Source organism: Drosophila willistoni (genome assembly GCF_018902025.1).
Source record: "Drosophila willistoni isolate 14030-0811.24 chromosome 2L unlocalized genomic scaffold, UCI_dwil_1.1 Seg139, whole genome shotgun sequence".
Classification (NCBI taxonomy): domain Eukaryota; kingdom Metazoa; phylum Arthropoda; class Insecta; order Diptera; family Drosophilidae; genus Drosophila; species Drosophila willistoni.
In genome coordinates, this window is record NW_025814046.1 from 4,009,016 (window position 1) to 4,029,071 (window position 20,056).

General features: G+C 35.1%; 3 protein-coding genes across 4 annotated transcripts; 2 read left to right on the plus strand and 1 right to left on the minus strand.

Moving 5' to 3' along the window:
- Positions 1–482: 482 nt before the first annotated feature.
- On the plus strand, positions 483–16,228 carry LOC6638287. Of its 2 annotated transcripts, none has more exons than XM_023176835.2 (6): positions 483–553; positions 738–813; positions 11,974–12,595; positions 12,663–12,919; positions 12,989–14,985; positions 15,045–16,228. In XM_023176835.2, exons 3-6 carry the CDS (start codon positions 12,005–12,007, stop codon positions 15,374–15,376), a joined length of 3,177 nt encoding a protein of 1,058 aa, XP_023032603.1. In that variant the 5' UTR covers positions 483–553; positions 738–813; positions 11,974–12,004; the 3' UTR covers positions 15,377–16,228. The 2 variants fall into 2 exon arrangements, with proteins under 2 accessions (XP_023032603.1, XP_023032595.1); XM_023176827.2 differs by having other exon boundaries at positions 490–620.
- A 96-nt stretch (positions 16,229–16,324) lies between these two features.
- LOC6638285 lies at positions 16,325–20,048 on the plus strand. Its single transcript, XM_047009521.1, has 2 exons — positions 16,325–16,397; positions 19,306–20,048. Exon 2 carries the CDS (start codon positions 19,322–19,324, stop codon positions 19,544–19,546), a length of 225 nt encoding a protein of 74 aa, XP_046865477.1. The 5' UTR covers positions 16,325–16,397; positions 19,306–19,321; the 3' UTR covers positions 19,547–20,048.
- On the minus strand, positions 16,419–18,337 carry LOC6638286 (probable hydroxyacid-oxoacid transhydrogenase, mitochondrial). The gene is made up of 6 exons (XM_002061239.3): positions 18,108–18,337; positions 17,943–18,024; positions 17,610–17,880; positions 17,441–17,544; positions 17,242–17,383; positions 16,419–17,179 (listed from the first exon to the last, which is right to left on the minus strand). The coding sequence occupies exons 1-6, from the start codon at positions 18,155–18,157 to the stop codon at positions 16,437–16,439; spliced, it is 1,392 nt and encodes a 463-aa protein (XP_002061275.1). The 5' UTR covers positions 18,158–18,337; the 3' UTR covers positions 16,419–16,436.
- Positions 20,049–20,056: the final 8 nt, after the last annotated feature.

Consider the following 20,056-nt stretch of genomic DNA (forward strand, 5'->3'; position numbering starts at 1 on the left):
GGATTTGTAAAAAATTCATAACACAAAATCCCCTTTTTCTATACTGCTGATCTTTTATTAACACTTTGTTGGTGCAATTTTAATAGCTAACACAATCTTCAAGTTGTAAATTTTTAGCTCAACAAATAAGGGCCATCCCAACGCTCAAATTGAGCTTGAGTTAACCATACAAGGCGAGCATAACAGCACACACTGTGCACACTTAACAGAACACATAGGGCGCCAAGTTTAAAATTGGTTGGAAAATTAATTACATTAACAGAGTTTAAATATCCTAAAGTATTTATTTTTTTAACCGGTTTTTGTTATTCAGATGATAAAGAGAATAAGCAACTCATCAATTTACCATTTTTTTAAGTCTTCAAGAAGAATAGGGGGCTTTCACGATCTCAAAAAGTGGAAGAAACTATCGACCTGTTGCCCACCTCTAACATACTCGCTGTTAAAGTTAACAGTGCCGTTATTTGAAACATTTAGTAACGATCAGTTTATTTTCAACAGGTGTTCAATACGCACGCGGAGAAAACGTACCGCGCGATAGAACGGCAAATCGGTAACAATTGATTAACTAACTAACTAAACTAACAACTGCTACAGCAAGCAAAAATTAAAAACACGTGGTAATAATAATCTGTGAAGAAAGCTTAAATATTATATATAATTAATTAGATCCAAAAGCACAAAGTGTGAATTGTGTGCCAGTAAAATTTCAAATCTCTGTGTGCTCTTCCTTTTAGCGAACTCTTCTAAAATCAGCAAATTTTGTGGATTACTTTGCTTCAGTTTTAAGCCAGTCGGACTTTAAAGCAAACGGTGAGTAAACGTGTGAGTAGCTCCAAATGGTGAGGGCATCGGGATGAGTAGAGTTCGAGAGGATACAGATGCAAAAAAAAAAAAAAGTATAAAAGACTCACTTACTACGTGCAGTATTTGCTCTTCGCTGTTTAATGCACTGTGTAAGCAAGGTTTGGGATTTCGTCATGTAATACGAATTCAATGAGTCAAAAAGAGATAACTATAGCGACACTGCCTGTGTGTGTGTGTGTGTGCTGGTCAATGTGTGAGTCAGTTAGTGTATCTGTGTTTGCCTACCTACCTGGCTTCATATTACCTGCCATATCTGAAAGAAAAACATAATGAAGTACACAAACAAAGCAGCTGTCTCTGTATCTTTATCTGTATCTGTATTTGTATCTGTAGCTGAAATATACATATATCTCTCTTAATGTATCTATGTGTACAATGGGTTGACATATTAAATGTTCAACTTAAGTCGCAATTATATAAATGAATTTTCGTAAAACCGAATTTTTTTCCGCTCCTGCACTTACTTGCAGTGTGACCTAAACTCATAGATACTCATACACACACACACACACAGATACATTCCCACACACACACACAGATACTTTTAGGTTGGAAATGCATTTGCAGGGACACTTTGGAATTTACTGAAAAGAAAAAAAAAGAGAAAGAAAACGGTTAAGTTAACTGAATGCGTTTGAAAAAAACAACGAAAAGGTAGATAAGATTACACCTGTATATGTATGTATGTGTGAAATGTGTGTGCTTGCGTGTGTGTGTGTTTGTGCGACTCTCGCTGAGTTAGCTCTAAAAAAAGGGGTTTACGAACGGGGAAAAGATGAAGTTGAAAAAAAACCGGTACTGCATTTAAGAAGAAGAAGAAGAAGTCACCTTCATAACAAACTGAACGCTATAATGCGAAAAAATACTACAACCACAAACTGTAAGTGAGAGAGAGAGAGGGACAGGAGGCCAACAGAGTGAGAGAGCATCATATGTTGCGGTCCTTCATATAGTTATAGTTTTAATTACAACAAACCGATCGTGATCAATGGAATATCAATCAACAGAACATGCAAATTAAATGGCTAATCTATTTTATTGATGCGACTTCCTAGAATCTCTGTTCAGCATGCTATGTTAATTATTCAAAATTATTAGAAATAAACAACGAAAAAATATGTCATAAATATAGTAAGAAAACAGACTTTAAAAATACCCTAAATAAATGACAGAAAGCTAATCAAACAAAACCAATTACTAGTTAATAAAAGGTTAGCTAATATTACCTACTTATACTTTTCTCACTTGTTTGCTGCATGTGCTTAAGAAACGGGAATGTTACTTTTTAATAGAGTTTATGTTTAATAAAACAAGCATAATTTTTTATATTTTAGAAACCCTAATATATAACTAATACTTAATAAACCTTTTTATTTGAAATGTGAAATATTAAAGAGGTAAAATTAAAAGCCCAACTTGAGTGGTTCAGAAACTTTAATATACACTTTGTAATAGAGAATAGTAACTCTAAAGGATTTGGTTTAGGTACATTCCACATCATTCATAATTTTGAATATACCCTCTCATAGATTTTAGAGTATAGAAATGAAAACCAGTTCCAATCGGTTTCATTTTGTTATTAATGTTTTTGTTTTTTAGTTTTCCATACGCTACTTGAATTTGAAATGATCATCTAAACACTTTAGAATATTAACCACCATTTTTGTATTTTTTTTTGAGGTGTGCATGCAAATTGTCAACCTGTATTGTAACTGAAAGACGAGTAGCTCACATTGTGGGCACGTGTATGTATAATACATTCTTCTCGATGTCGCCAGTTAGCCATATTATATGGCATTATCTAATCTCAACATAAGCCGACCCCAGCCAAAGAGATAAAAAAATAATCATAAAAATGCCAAAGCAAACATTAATATACGAGAAATGAGAATTGTGTGAGAGAGAGAGAGAGAGTAAAGTCTTGTATGGAGTTTAATGAGGTCAACAGCACTCGCCATAGTCAGAGCCAAAGCCAAAGAGTTGGTCGTAGAGTTGGGTTGGCGTTCATGGCCCGGCTCGGTCAGATGGCCTCCCCATATAAGCTATATCAACAAACGATATTCTCGACTATATATACGACCAATGACTGAAAGAGTTCAAACTCTAAAACTCTCGGTACAGAATTATGAATTTCCATAGAGATGTTTGTTAAATACAAGTTTTTTTTCGAATTTGTTTAACAATCTAACTGGGGCTTGAGAGGTCTTGTTAATGTGTAGGTAAACTCGATTAGTATGGTTTTATGTCTCTCTAGTTTTTTTTTGTTTAAGTGTCGACACATGACAGTCATACAAAATATAAAAAATTGTTAGACTTTTAAATAGATTTTTTATGCTCTTTCAATGATGTCAGACCGCATGAGATTGCAAAGATTGAAGAGGGAGTGAGATAGGGAGAGAGAGAGAGAGAAAGAGAGAGTGAGATATGTATACCATGTGCTAGCTTAATGCAATTTTCTGTATATAAGTAGCTTAAGCCTTTTTGCCTGCTTAATTGAGCATGAAATTTCGTTAACGTTTTACCTTAACCCTGAATCTAATCAATCAAGCCTGACTGTCCAAAACCACACACAGAAATACAAATACAGAAAGTCTGCCAGAAAGAGAGAGGGAGAGAGTGAGAGTGAGTGAGTCAGTGAGTGGACAAATTTATCAATATTTGCAAAATTAAAAAAAGAAAATAGTAAACGTTAGATAAAAAAAACGCACGTACATATTCACTTTTATCAATGCTGACAAGTTTCGGTTTTTTTTGCGTTTGGCTGACTCATAGGAACAAAACAAGTGATCCAGTTGAAAAAACCATTCAAATCATCATTTGTAATAGGTATGGAAAAATTTTCACCCATTCTGAAAAAACTTTCACACTTTTCTCCACATTTCTTCAATTTTTCTTTTTGTTTTGTGTTGATTTAGTGTAATGGCTCCGCGGCATTGTAATAAAAAAAATCCCCATGCGTTTTATCTATTTACTTTAGCTACTTGTAGCGAGTTGTGGTTAATTACAAGTACAACCAATTTAGCACTTAATTCGAATTCCTGTTCGCATATGTCAAGGTGTGTTTATTTTCGTGATCTACAAAAATTGCAAAATGAAAAATATATTCAAAAGTTAATTTCGTCTGAAGGAGGATATCAAAAAATTGTTGTTAAACTGATTTCAGACTTAATGAGCTAAATTTATGATTTGCTTCCTTGAAGCAATTGCAATTGCTCTTTGTTTTTTTTTTTCTCTTCATTTAATTGAGGAGGAAGCAGGCGATAAATAAAGATCTTGGCAATAACCGGCTCGAAAAGAAACAACAACATTCGACGAAAGATGGGGGCGTCTCTCATTTAGCCACATCATTTATCGTTTTTTTGGGGCTCGAATTGCAATTTGAGTTTTAATTTTAGTTTGCCTGACTTTGTAAAATGTTTGCAATTTGGTATTCAAATTTAAAGAGGCTTGGGTGGGTTTTAAGAAGCTTAAAATCATTAAGAAAATAAACAAAAACAGGAGGAAAAATTTTCTTCGAGGAACATCAAGTTGATTGAAACTAAAGTTTATTATGCTTAGAGTATATAGTACCGGAATATATACAATACTTTTTCTTAGGTTTTAAAAGATAGATATGTTTAAATTTTGACTTTTTTAATATATGTATATATTAATGTATGTACATAATCCGTAAATTGTTTCAATTTCGTAAACTTCTTCTGCAAGCATTTTGTTGGTAGCTCAACTGGCTTTAGTTCACTGAAACAAATTTTTGTTTTAGAGGACTCTAAAATATTGTGAGTATTCAAATTTGAGTATTGAAATGTTAGAGTACAGTACAAAGCACTGAATAAATAGTGCTTTAACGTAAACACTCAAAGTATTTTACATTTACAAATGACTTCATTGAAATAACAAGGTACTTACTTACTCATATAGTTTTCGGACTTACTTTGCACTACTTAGTATTCGGATAATTGAATTTTTTGTATTTAATATGGAGCACTTGAAATTTTGAATATATTCATGCAGTTCTCTAGTATATACATAAAAAATACTAAAAATACTTGTAATAAATTCAAATAGTAGAATAATTTTAGTGTAAGCCAAATGGTGCTTAAATCTTGTTTAATTAATTAATTAATTAATGCACTTTATTAGCCTATAAAAGTTTCATGTTCTTTAGGTTATTTCATAATATTTTTTTTATTTTTAGAATTATGGCCATTTGCACTTTAATTGATATTAAATCATTTTTTTATATTGTAATTAATGAGAAGATTTTATAGATAAACAATAGTCAACAAGTGGACAGGAAAAGGGGCTATAAAGTTGAATTAAACGCACATTAAGGATCTTTTTTCGGAAACATTTACATCTACATTCCATTTCTGTACTCTATTGATTGTGATAATCGGTATTTTATAATTGTCTTCATAATTGGTCTCTAGTCGAGGGATTTTCTACTTTATGTATGCATTACCTGCCTGTAATTTGTATGACAACATCAGAATGTACGAAATTAAGTGAATTGCTCTAGTTGTCGGTTTTAAAGTGGGCTAGTTGCACTAATTAAAAGTCTAAGTATGCAAATAAAAAGCATTTTCATTGTAAATGAAACGACAAAAAACGAGATTGTTTTTTAGTCATGTTTTTGTTTCTGTTGTTTCCACACTTTAGTGTGAATTTATTTTTCCAACTTTGCACCCGGAGACCTCGTTGAAAGGAAAACAAAGCGGAGACGCTGTCACGTATTTACCCGTAGTTATCTGTCTTAAATGCTCTAAGCCCTTTCGCACCTTTGGGGCATTCAGTAATGTATACTTACCCACATACATACACATATATGTCTATACATATATTTATTATTGTTCTTACCTATTATTACTGACAATCATTTGGTGGGGTTGTCTCTCAAATTGCCTGACATTATCATGATGTGAGATTTATTTATTTGTTTTTAAATTTGCGTCACTTTGCCAGCCACAGAGACAATTTAAAGGTGTGGAAATGTGTTTTTTTTTTTTTACAAAATTCTGCATTTAATTAAAAAACTTCCATCGATCCATTTGCCGATTTTGCTGTGGCAGCACATTCCAAATTGCACGTAGACAGACGAATTGCCAAAGGCAAACTTCTCTGAGTCATCTGAAGAAAACGAAGAAACGAATGACGATGGATAAAAATCTCTCTCTCTCTTTAAGCCAAAGTCAAGGCATTCATTTATTTGTGTTAAATCGGCTTATGAAATGATTTTCAACATTAATGAATATATATGTGATTTTTAGGTCACCATGTGAGATGCATTTAAATTTCTTTCTCTATATTGTTGGTGGTCATCTCCCACTCTAAATATGTCATTTAGGATCGTGTCTTTCTTAAGTTTACTTTTTACTTACTTACTTTTTGTGGCTTGTCATGGCTTTTTTACTTACATTAGTAAACAAAGTACTCAAAATACTTGAGCTTATGTAAGCATTGATTAAGGTTTTAACGCCCTAAATCCGTGGTACTTAATAATTTACTTCCAATTTCTAGAATCAAGCTGTTCTATACTTGTTTCTGTTAACTTTGTAGGCGTTGGCAATGAAATAGACTTTGTTTGTGACAGCTTTATGGGTTTTTTCACCTTTCAATAGCTTTGCTTAACTAAAATATAGTTAATATTTACAATCAGACTTGTTTACTATCATTTTTTATTTATTTCTTCAAACGTTTTAGGCAGTTGTGAAAAGTATTAAGTATATTAACTAACAGTCATTTAGGAAATATATTCTGAACATTATTTTAGACTTAATAACTTATTATATGAATATTTCAATTATTGTAAAATAATTTGTTGTTATCCTATTAGCTAAAAGTCATTTGTGAACACTATTTGACATGAAGTATCTTAGCAAGTAAAGATTCCAAGTTTGTTAAAGTTTTAAATAACTTAGCCAAACTTCATTTACATAGAATGAAAATATTGGTCATTTTATAATGGGTCAATAGTTAGATAAACATTTTTATTGATATCACTCTACCAAAAATTTGATTACAATTTGATAAAACTTACGCAATGTGACCTAAATGATAAGTTCAGCCGCTAGGTGTCGACAAAGTGCACATGTGGAAATTAACTAATGCAACAGAAGAAGATAACTTATTGAGAAATCCAATGATAATTAATCTTATTGCATTTTTATGCAAAGAACAACATATAAAACTTCGGAATATGTGGAATATTTTGGGACACATAAATTTGACTGGAGAGATTTTTTCTCACAGAAGATATACTCTCTTTCAGTTTTAGCAAAAAGATCACTAAGAATCATATTAATAAGGAACCAATTTAGACGAGCAAACAAATTTCTTATCATATCCTCAATTCAATTCGTATATTTTATATTGTATAGATTAAATACAAGTGGTCTATCTACTAACAAATAGGTACTTATACCTAAAAAACACAGTTGGTACTTGAAAAGAAAACTTTTAGTTTTGGGTGAAAATTTTAAGGAGGAAAACCTTGTATTAACATCTGATACAATTGGGATTGATATCGATTGGTTTTCCAACTTCACCTAACTATGCATAATAAACACCCCGTATTTATATACCTTGTACCTTCTGGTTACCCAAGTTTATACCAACAATTGCAGCTCGTTAATGTACAGATATTTCCAATAAAAAAAGCCAATGGCCAAACACAGAGCCAATTGCAACGTAAATTGCAACGCAAATTCCCCCAGTTAAGAATAAAATCTTTTTATGACAATTTAATAACCCCATCCGATTGCACTTAAAAATCCTTAGGTTCACACACACTCACTCACACATCTGTGTTAATGTGTGTGAAGCAAAAAAAGTTGCCTTATCAGCAGAAGAAAGAACTTCTTGGGCCAGTTGAAATTGTAAGCCCAATTAATCATAAAATATGTGTGCACACTTGGATCATTTAACGATAAGGCATAAAAGCAAATATAAAAGTATCCAATTTTTGTTTATGAAATGAATTTTCGTAAGCAAAAATATGTTATTTAAGAAAACAAAACCAGACACAGACAAAAATACATTAAACAAATATAAATATTTAGATATATTGCATTTTGACCGAATTCAACTGTCATTAAGCAAATAAATAACACGCTAAACAAACTTTAAGCGAAAAAAAAGTTCATTCCTTTTCATTTCGAATGAGATATATTTATTTATTTATACTATATAAAGTACTTACACTCAAATGTCAGCCTAAACCACTTTTCCACTAGACATTTGACTTGCTAATATTTTAACACATTAATTGCACAACTGAAACTAAAATATAATCTATAGTTAATGACAAACGTTAAATTTTGATTCTTATGTAAATCATTTTTGTGTTTATTTAATTATATACAAAGTAAAAGGGCAATCAACAATTTTTGCTTGGAAATTTCAAATAGTTTTTACCAAGAATTTTTGGTATAGGAATATTTTTTTATTTTCTTACCGGACATGGTAGCAGCTGCTACCAGTCGCAATTTTGTTTAGCCAAAAACCAGTCTGACCATCTTTTATTTCGCTTAAAATTTTATTTTTTTTTACCTTTGGCAAGTTGGTTCAAGCGTTTCGGTTCTACCCTCAGTTTTTGCTTTTGACCAAATGTCGGGCTTAAACAATTTTCTTGTTGTTGTTGTTTTTTTTTTTTTATTTTTGTGTTACCAACCATCAAGAAAAGAAAAATTAACGTTGCAGAAATTATGACGTCCAGTTGGAAGGGGGTTTTTTTTTCTTCTTTTGTAATTGGATATGTCAACCAGCTGAAAATAGCTTCGAAGAAACAGGCAAAAATGAAATGGAAGAGTATCATAAATTAGATCATTCCATAACTCGTGATGCTAATGAAATGTCAATAATAAAATGAGAGATTAAGTCGTGATTTCAAGGTGCTGAATAAAATAATGAAATCGAGTTTATTTTGTTGACATGCATTGAAATCGACCATAATGTCAATGGATCGACGAAAAACAGAGAGAGAGATAGAGAGAGAGATAGAGAGAGAGAGAGAGAGAGAGAAAGAGACGTATCCAGTTCCGTTTCGTTTCGTGTCTGGATAAAATGTTTCTCTATATTTTCTACTTCCTTCACCCACGAATCACATGATATCTTAATACCCTTTAATTAGATCAAGGGGTATATAGGGCAGGTATAATGTTGAGTTAAATTATCTCATAAGTTTTAGATAGATCAAAAATTGATATCTAGGACTCCCAACTTTTATTAGTAAAGTTTAAAAGTTATTAGTAAAGTTTTAAAGTTTAAAATTTGCTTAAAAAAGGTATAAATATAAGACATATTTTTTTAAGTATTAAATGTAATTTTGAACGCTAGATGTCGCCAACATGTTCTTTAAAAAAAAGTTCAAAAAATAAATAAGATAAATCCCACATTTAAACATTCTTCAATCAGAGGGTATCTTCTAGTCGTTCTCATAGTTTATTATTTATAAAAATCTTGTATTTTATTATTGATCTTAAGACAGAGTCAAGGCAAAATATACCTGAGTTTATAATCGGTTTTGAAGGGTCGTTCGGTCATTAGTCTCACCTTGTGTCTGTGTGTGTGTGTGTGAATGAGTGACGTTGTGTGTGTGTGTGTGTATGGAATTTATTCCCCAACATTCCTGTGAACGAGAAAAACTCCTAAACCACACGTTTGTACAAAGCAGCACACCTAGTTTCCAATTTCCGAAATCGACTGCGCCCATTTAAAATATATGTTTGTATATATATTTTTTGTTTTTTGACATTTTTGAATGGGTCTCTCAGTTGGTTATCAGAAATGATAGGGGAATGGCTTGCATAGATTTCCAATTGACGGGAGAAAGAGAGGGAGAAAAATCAATGAAAATTTTTACAAAACGTTGGGCATCCGATGACATTTGATAGTTTTTGTTTTGTTTTCCACCCATTTCACTGACATAAACGTTGCGTTTCTGGTTTCATTTGATTTATGAGTTAGTTTTTAAAGGTTATTGGGCAAAAGATCATTAGAAATTGATCTAGAATATTTTAAGGTGCATTAGTATTTGTCTCACTCTCTCTCTCCCTGTCTCACTCTTAGAGGTTGAATCCTAATGTTAGTAAAACTAACATTAACTATGATGAATTAAAGTTGACTCAGAGATTTCCGTCTGACAAAACTGATTTGCATACATGTACAAGTATGGCCAGTGCCAGATATTTACCGGTTTTCACTTTGTCTATATGTCTATAATCTATGTATATACATGTATATGTATGTATGTATCTATCGTTGCAATGGCACAAATGGAATTAATTATGGTATCATGGCGGCGCCTGGGCCTAGGCCTGGGCCTTAGCTTTAACTCAAGTCTTTTGGCGACAAAAAGCGACTTGAAAGCAAAAAAAAAATAACAAAATCTCTTCGTGACTCGTTGAAATGTTAGCTTTAAGAGCCCAAAAAGAAATCTATACATATGCATATATACATATATCTATGTGTATATGTATGTATGTACCTAAACACGTTTAATGCGGGTCTGGGGGCTTTGCAGTTTTCCCTTGCACTCAATGACGACGACGACGACGACGACGACGACCCGACACCCACACACAACATTTTGTTGGTCTGGTCGGTCTGGACCAGAAAAAGCGATTTCATGGATAGCAGATAAGTGTCTGACGCCGTTGACTCTCTGACTCTGACTCTGTCGGTGTGTCTAATTAAATATCTCTATGTATATATAAAAGATACATATATGGTCATAGATAAATGCGAAATTACTGCGCATTTGCATTTGGCCACAAAATGTTAACCGATTTTCCATATACTCTACTATATGCTGGATCTTCATTTCATTCATTAACTTATTTTGGAAACTCTAGGGCATAGAGAAATCGATCATCACCATTATCGTTATGATGATCATGGAGGTCTCTGGTGGAAAGAACGCCTCTTTGGACTATTGTTTAAGAGCTCTTCTCTTTGTTTACCAATCAACACACACACACACACACACACACACACACACACACATTGCGCCATTAGTATATAAACTCGACCTGCTGCTTGCCAGTTAACTGAGGTTTCATATTATTTTTTCGCCACGGACAAACATAGGCGGTATCTACCATAGGGAATTGACGAGCTTAATTTGACTTAACTGAGAGATGTAAAAGTAAATGGAATTGCCCAATATTTTGCTTCCTATCAACAAACACAGACACTTTTGACATTCTCAAATTGATTCCGAAAACAGACAAACCCATAAAATTGAAAAATCTTTTTCTAAAAACCTGCCATGAATAATGGAGTACAAAAACTTTATCCAATCCAGTTGGCTCTTTAGTATGCCAATCCTCAAACCAAAACATGCACACAGCATTCACATCTCGTTCGAAAAAGTTTTAAATTTAACAATTGATTTAATTTTATGCCATTTTTGCATTGCACATTTACTTGTTTTTTTTTTACCCTCTCCTCATTAGTCAGAGAAAAAAAACACATATAGGTACTCACATATATTTTCTGGAAAGTGGGAAGTACAAAACGGAATTGAACAAGAAAAAAGTGCAAAAAGAGAAAGAGAGAAAAAAAGGTTATTACCTTTGGTTAAACTTTGAGTAACTTGAAAAGAAAAGAAAAAATACCTAAGAATCATGGCTGTATGTGACTTTATCAACCGGACAACAGAGTCATAACTGATAAGGTAAACATTTCCCGGAAAAAAACAACGTAACGAAACAGTAGATAGAAAAGTTTCTTCATCGAAATTAACGAATTTCAAATGATGTCAACTGCAGAGCAAAAGGCGTTAAATAGGCGCGTAAATATTCGCAACAAAATGAAATAAACAAATTGGTATTGTTGTTAGTCAGTTAATTCGCAAAATAGAAGAATAACTACCTGATGAGTGTATATAGCCCTGAAATCAAGAGCATGAGTGTGTGTGTGTGTGTATGGGTTGATTTAATAAAAAAAATGTTCTGTTTTGTCAACTTATCTTTGGGGTACAACATTAACGGCGATAAGATAAGAATCTATACTATAGTTTGGGGGAGGTTATTTTGAAATACATATTCCTGCAACTTGGCAATTGAATTGGGTTTTTTAACTTTTCATTTTCTTCATCTTTCACAGTTTGCTCTACTCTTAAGCCTTTTTCTCTGGAATGGGTCGCCGCCAGTTGGGACTGGTGTTGCTGCTTTTGGTGTGTCTGGAGGCCAGTTTGGCCCTCACACCAAGCGGTAAGCCTGCTATTCACTTAATACATGATGATTTGTTGGACAACGAGTTGACATCCGGTGAGGAGGATGTGCTTAAGCATGGCATTAAAATATCCACACCCAAGATAATCACCAAGAAAACGGTGAAGGAACAAATTGCAACCACACCCGCCAAGCCACAGGTTGTCAGTGATGAGACATTTAAGGATCTGCTGGAGGCATCCAAGCATAGTGTTGCCCTGGCCGAAGATCCCAGATTCAATAAAATGTTGCCCGATCGTCTGAAGAATGAGACATTGACTAGCCCCAAGAATGCTACCGATTCGAACTATGAATACGATGAGTATAACTATGATGATGACTATAACTATGATAATGCTGAAGAAGATTTGGATATTGATGAGTCTAAGGAGACAACCACCATAACAAGTGTCAAGGCCAAGGGCAAGAAGACCAACAAGTCAACCAGCAAGACGACGACCACAGCAGTGCCCAAATTGCAGGCCATCGAAGAGAGCACTTCGGTCAAATCCAAGGTAAGTTGGAGTTACTAAAATGATTCCTTTTTGAAGTGACTTTATCCTTTTTTCTGTTTTGGATCAGGTCAAGAATACCATTGACAACGACAACGACTCTGACTACGAAATACAGAACTACGATGACGAAGAGGGTGATGATGATGATGATGACGACGACGATGACGATGATGATGGCGATGATGATAATGATGACAATATTCCTCTTTCCCGTGGTGACTTAACCGATGATGAGCAAGTGGTCTTTAGCGAAAATGTTCCCTGCCCCAGATATTGTGTGTGCTCCAGGAATGTCAACAGTTATCTGGTGGCCACTTGCAGCAGGTAAACTAATCTACCAAAAAGAATGTTTCACCAGGTTTTTAACTAATTGTTCTTTTTCTAATTTGATAGGCTGGATTCTGGCCAACAGAAATTCGGCTCAGATATAACCGATTTGGTGGTGACAAATGTCGGTCCCAAATATCCCATACTCTTGGGCCCCAAATTCTTCCATCAATTGGGTCTGAAAACTGTCTCGTCCATTAAGATTGCCAACTGCACCATTGAGTATATGCATCCAGAGGCTTTCCACGGGCTGGAAGAGTTGTATGCTGTCAATTTGACAGATGTCGGTTTGGCCATTATCAATCCAAATACGTTTACCCAGAATAAGAAGCTTCGCATGTTGACCATATCCGGCAACGATTTGAGCGTGATGTCGACTCTGGAGTACCTACTGAAATCGTCGACCATTGAGGAATTGGATATATCGCGTAACAATTTGATGGAACTGAATCCTACAGCTTTCAAGCATCTTAGCAACATTGTGTACATTAATTTGGCACAGAATGCCTTGCAAAAGATACCCGAAAAGGTATTCGATTCGGTGACAACAATTGAGGAATTGGATCTGTCGTACAATGCTCTAAAGGAATTGCCCAAGGGCATCTTCAATCGCACCAAATCGTTGTCGATTCTCCATTTGAAGTATAATTCATTTGCCGGAGATTTGCATTTCGGTATAAATGAGCTGCAGCAATTGGATTTGAGTTTCAATGTCATTGTCCAGGTGCATCATAGCATGTTCGATAAAATGCCCGGTCTGACCAATCTGAATCTGCGTGGAAATGGTATTATTAAAATCTCACCCGATTCCTTCTTGACGCTTAAGAATCTGCGACACATTGACTTGTCCATCAACGAGCTGGACCAGGTGTCGAGCATGTTGTTCTTCAAGAACTCTGAACTGGATGTGATACGTCTGAATGATAATCCTCGTCTGAGTCAATTGCCCACCGATGGTTTCATCAGCTATAATGGTGATTTCACTGCATACTTTTTGGACATTTCCAACTGTGCAATTGGTGCTTTGGGTCACAATACCTTCTCGACCATGCCCCATTTGACCACATTGAAGTTGGCCTGGAATAATATCAATAATCTGCCACGCGAGACCTTCGCCAGTCTGAGGAAATTGGTTGATTTGGATTTGAGTAACAATTTGATCAGCAAATTGGATGAATTGATATTCATGGAGAACAATGAGTTGTCCAAACTGAATCTGGCTGGTAATCCTCTGGTGAAATTGTCCATGCGCATCTTCCTGCCGCTGCAACAGTTGAAATCTCTCGATGTGAATGATTGTGAGTTGACTACCCTGTTGTCGGACAGACAATTCGGAAAGGGTTACAAGGTCTTCGATACTCTGCGTACTTTCAATGCATCTGGCAATCTGATTAGACGTATTTCCAAGGAGGATGTCCAAAGTTTCAAGAACTTGCGTTCCTTGGATCTCAGTAAGAATCCATTGGACTGCACAGCCGATTTCCAGGACTTTATTAGCTATGTCTCGCTGCACACTAAGATGATGCCCAAGAGAATGCCACTGCTGGCCAATTTGGAAGATGATGAGGCCACCATCATGGAATTGGAGACACGCACTCAGGCAAGTTGGGCTCAATTGGCCCACAAAGTGTGCGACAACAAGGAGAAGAAGTTGGAGCTGCAACTCGAGGAAGGTGAGAAGAAATTGGATGAGGACGAGAAACTTCTCAGTGTCCTGGACAAGAGTGTGTTGGATAAGAGCAGATTGAGCAGCATGCAGAAGATCATGAAGGGATCCCCAGCCACTGAGGATGCCAAGCTAAAGGTGACCGAGAGTGCCGAAGAGGATTCGAATCATGGCGGTGAGCAGACTGAGGATGACTACGATAGTGAGGAAGAAGATGGTGATGACGAGGATGATGATGATAGTGACGATGATGATGATGATGAGGACGCCGTTCCAGCTAGCCATGAAAAGCAGGCTGACATTAATGATTTGGACACCAAATTGATTTTCAAGGATCATGGCGTTAAAGTGGAGGAAATTGACTTGTCCAAGGAGACAACTAACAAGAAACTTCAAGGTGAGATAGATCACTCAGAACTTACTTAAAACTTCACTTAAACTTTTCTATATTTTCAGATAAATTGCGTGACGACAGCGACGAAGAGGACTCTAGTGAGCAGGATGAAGAGGAGATTATCATTGAACGTGGTCGCATCTACTACTCTGGCTATCGTTTCATGTTCCCCATCATCATTGTGGTCACCTGCCTGTTGATTATTCTCCTGGGCATTGCCAAGGTGGTCAGCATGGTGCTGCGCAAGCGTGGCGAACGGTATCGCATGGCTCTGTTGGCCTCCAAGAACTCATTTGTCTACCAGAAGCTCAGCGAGGATATTGTCAAGCCGTTGCCCAGCAAGGAACCCAAACAGCCAAAGGTCCATCGATATGCGCCCATCAATCAGGTTTAGGATGCAGATGCTGAAGTGTCGTAGGAGCAGGAGTTTTGCGCTGTTTTTCTAATTTATAAGTTTTATTCATAGTAAGGAAACGAAACGAACTAAAAAATTCTATTGCACACAAACACACACACACAGATAGTGAGAGAGACAGAGAGAGAGAAAAAGAGAACCGGTGCGGCGGTTATTGATATAAAGGAACTCCAGCCATCCAACCACCCACCGTGACAAGTATTACAAAAGAAATCTGCGAAATACTGAGAAGAAACCACACTAAATTTCCCCCCGTTCCCTTAAACAAAACAAAAATAAATATAGCAAATAGTTGTCGTCGCCTTTGTTGTACTTAAAGAAACAAATCTAAAAAAGAAAAACTCAACAAAATGATATCTCGTACCACTTTTTATTAAAAAAAAAAGAAGATCATTCGATTATTTAGTGCCATGTTGCCAAAAAACAAAAAAGTGAAAAAGTCAAAAAAAAAAAACAAAACAAAAACAAACCGATCGAGTCAGATAAAAGTGAGAACTAGAGAAGATATATACATTATATAGAGGGGTTTTTTCTTGAATGGATCTGGATCTGTGTCTGATTTAAAATCTTTTTGCCTTGGAGAGAAGAGTGGACAAAATATTAATGATAAATACATAAAACAAAAAAAACACACACTATTTTTTAAGTAACCACTGATTTCTTATGAACAATCAATTAAATATATATACTATATTGTCTTTGACTCGGTAAACAAAAAACAACCATATAGCTACTATTCCGAAACAAGATTGAAAAGAGAAAAATTATTTTTTAACCAAAAGTACATTCTTAAAATGCGGTTTAATAAACTTTAATTACAATTATTTATAATTTTCTACGATTGGAATTTATTTACAATGATAATCGGTTGATTGATTGATTGATCGAATTGTTTATCTAAATGCAACCTGGTAAAAGCTTTTTTCGTCACGATTCTAAACTGTTTGTCAAGATCCGTTAGTTAGTAAACTTTTTTTCTTCAACCACTTAAGCTGTGCGGGTAAGTCAGAGAAAAAAAAAATGATTTTTCACTTTTATTTTAATAAACCACCATGGAATTCTCATAAAGTTGAGCTAAATTCTCATGAGTCTGGGGGCGTGGTGCCAATTTGGTGATCCTCTCCTGGGGCAGGGCTCCCTCAACTAGTTTGGGTACATCGCTGCTCGAGAAGCCCAATTCACGGAGGCCATTTTCAATACCCGCCTTTTGCATATAGCCACGCACAGTGTCCGCCAAAAGTCGTCCGGCATCAGCGGCCCTTACACCTTTTATCTCCGCGCCCAAAAGCTGGGCAGCCTCCAAATGGCGCTCAGGGCAGGCGGGTGCAGTGAACTCAAACACAGCCGGAGCACTTATGACCACCGAAAGACCATGGGGAATGATTGCATGATCTTTGTTATAGCCAGCGGGCTTGTAATCCCTGACATTGCCCGATATGGGATACGACAATCCATGACAGAGATGGACTCCAGCATTACCAAAGCCCACGCCAGCCATGGTCGATGCCAAATGCATTTGTGTGCGTGCCTTCACATTATCCGGCTGATAGATGGCGTCTATAAAGTGTTTGCGTATCTCTTCCAAAGCAAATCGTGCCCAAACATCCGATACGGGATTTCTGCCCTGATAAGTAGGACGTAGACTAGGATCACTAGGTGCTGGGCCACGTTCCCGATAGTCCACAGCCGTAAAGCTCTCCAAAGCATGACAGAAGACATCAAACCCGGCAAAGGCCATCACACGCTCAGGTTGACTTAACGTGTGCAAAGGATCAATGATAGCTATTAAAAAGGAAGTAGCAAAAAGATCTTTAAATCATACTCGAGATTGAGGAACTTCTTACCCAAAGTAGGCTTAAGATATTTGCTAGATATTCCAGTCTTGCAATGCAAACGTTTATAATCAAATATGGCCACTCCAGTGGTCTCTGATCCTGTGCCCGAAGTAGTTGGCATGGCAATCAACGGCTTTAGCTGAACTGATATCTATTTCATAAGGTTTTTTAATTAGAAGGAGTCCACTTGGTTTCTGTACAGTCTCACCTCTTTGGCCTTGCCAATTGGAGCATTGACGTAGTCCAAAAACTCTGCCTGAGGATCACTGCAATACAAATTGGCAGCTTTTGCTGTATCAATTGATGATCCTCCTACAAGAGAAAGAAAGAATCGAATTTTCAATTCTCTATTTCTTCATCAATTTAAAGTCATTCACCTCCAATGGTTAGAAAAGCATCGAAATTATTTTTTCTTGCGAATTCCGCCGCATGCCAGAAGCTCTCATCTGTGGGCTCTACTCGTGTCTCATCGTACACTTCATATTGAATGCCATGACGGATCAGTGAGTCAAGGGCCACTTTGACCGAGGGCAGTTTGATCACATTCTTATCTGTCACCAGACAAACCTTCTTGGCTCCTCGATTACGTAAATCGGCGCCGACTTCGGCACTTACCCCCGGTCCAAAGCGCACTGTAGAAGCAGACATCTGTCCATAGATAATAAGAGATTAGAGTCATTATTAGATTGGACTTTACCCTTAAAACTCACCTCAAAGGCATACTCTTTTTTGCCTGTCTGAGTGGCTATCGTTGAAGATCCATAGCCTTGTGAGTGGGCGGGGCATTTGCATCTACAAAGATATATGTACATATGTATGTATCATTTAAATTAAGAATCAATTTCTAATGATTAACTTAACATTTAAGTTCTTACGAATTGTTTACGATCGTATTGATCAAACGTAAAACATTCTTCCGCGACATCTTCAACAGGTGTTTCTTGTTGTCTTGGCGATTGGAATATTGCGAATTGTTTTGTATACTTCCACGATCTTCTTGTTATCTGTATAAAATTTAAAACTGTTAATTAACAGTTATTAACAAAAATTTCGTGCCAGCATAGATTTAATTTATTTTGCATTACAAGACCCACTAAGATTTGGGTCTTTTTATTTAATTTTTTTGCACTATCGCCTAATAGGAAATGGGAAAATTAACAAACTACAAGCCAATTTTTATTTTTTGTTATTACTTTTCTTCATATTTTTATCAATACTCGCAAATGATGCTGTTAAATAACATTTTCGTTGTACAGTGAGGTTTAGTGTCAATCGTACCAGAGCAAAATTCGATGTATCATTTTCGATGCATGCAATATTTCGGGATATAAAAAATAAAGCAAAGGCAATGCAAAAGAAACAAATAGTTTTTTCATTTGTATGAAAAAATCGGCTAAATTCCTTAGTAAATTTTGAGATATTGACGTAGATTTGAAATTATGTCATTACGACTCACCGTAAAGTTGTCTACAATGATTTATTGTTAATATTATACAAAAAAATTTTACCTCAAAAATTATTCAATTATCTTTCCTAGTCCCAAAACATACATACATCTATTTTATAGACAGTTTTAGGCAAATTTGAAAAGTTCTGAATGTCGAAAACGTTTTTGAAAAGTAAAACCTCTAAGTCTTAAGCTAGACAAAGCTATAAAAATGATGCAATTGGTAAAGAATTTTTAAAAATTTCAAATTCTTTTATTCCCCTTAGCAATCGAACATTTTGGTTCCTTAATTTTTTTCAATCCTTCAAATCGGCCTGAGCATTTACTCAAAAAGTTCCTTCTTAATACAGTAAATTTTAGATTTATAGAAAAGTATAATTATGACCATATTTCATATTTCACATTTATTTCTTGCATAACAATTGTTAAAGCAATTATCAAAATTTAGAATTCCTTAATTTCTTAACGCAATCTAACATTTTGCTTCCTGAAATTTTTTTCAACCCTTCAAATCAGCCTGAGCTGATTCTATACAGTAAATTTTGAATATAGAAAATTATAGTTAATCGTATTTCAAATTTATTTATTGCATAAATCTTTTTGAATTCAATTTCTTTCATTTGTAGTTCCAACAAATTAACAATGTGCGACTATCAACACGAATACTCTTTTGTCTTTGAGGACTCCTGCTGTGAGAGCGGCGATGTCTCCATGATTATAGTGGACAATGGATTTGAGTCCATGTGGCAGCAAATTGGCGAAGAGTTGAGACACGAACAGGAAATGGGTGATCTGGACCAACTTTTTCAGCACACAATGCGTTTAAGTCCGCAAATACAAATGGAACAAATGGAGTGGAAATTCTAAGACTAACAAAACAAACAAACAAAAAAACAGCACTAGAAGAAAAACTTGTGATAATCTTTGAGAATTAGTAATAAGGGATAATTATTGCATGTATTTATTTATTTTTATTTTTTTTGGAATTTTGTCAATTGCCAGTCAATTGAATTTCGTTTTTTCATGGGGTCTAACTCTAATATTTTCAAATTGTCCGTTTTCGAATGTTTATTCTTGTGATTAAGCCAACAAAATATCGTTAATTTATTGTATTATGTAAAAGATTTTCGATGTTAATTGTATATTGATAACTAAGAAAAAGTTTAAGGGAAATGTTTTAATTCTTGAATTTGAATTTAAAATTTCATTAGATTTTAAATGTTTTGTATTATGTTTACAATCTGATGATGTCGAAACAAAATCATTCGAATAATGTTAAAAAAAGAAAAATTCAGTTAGTAATAAACTTTCGCTGGGTTGAATAAGAGAGAAAAAATTTGATTGTTTTCCCACATTTAATTCGATTCAATTGTCATT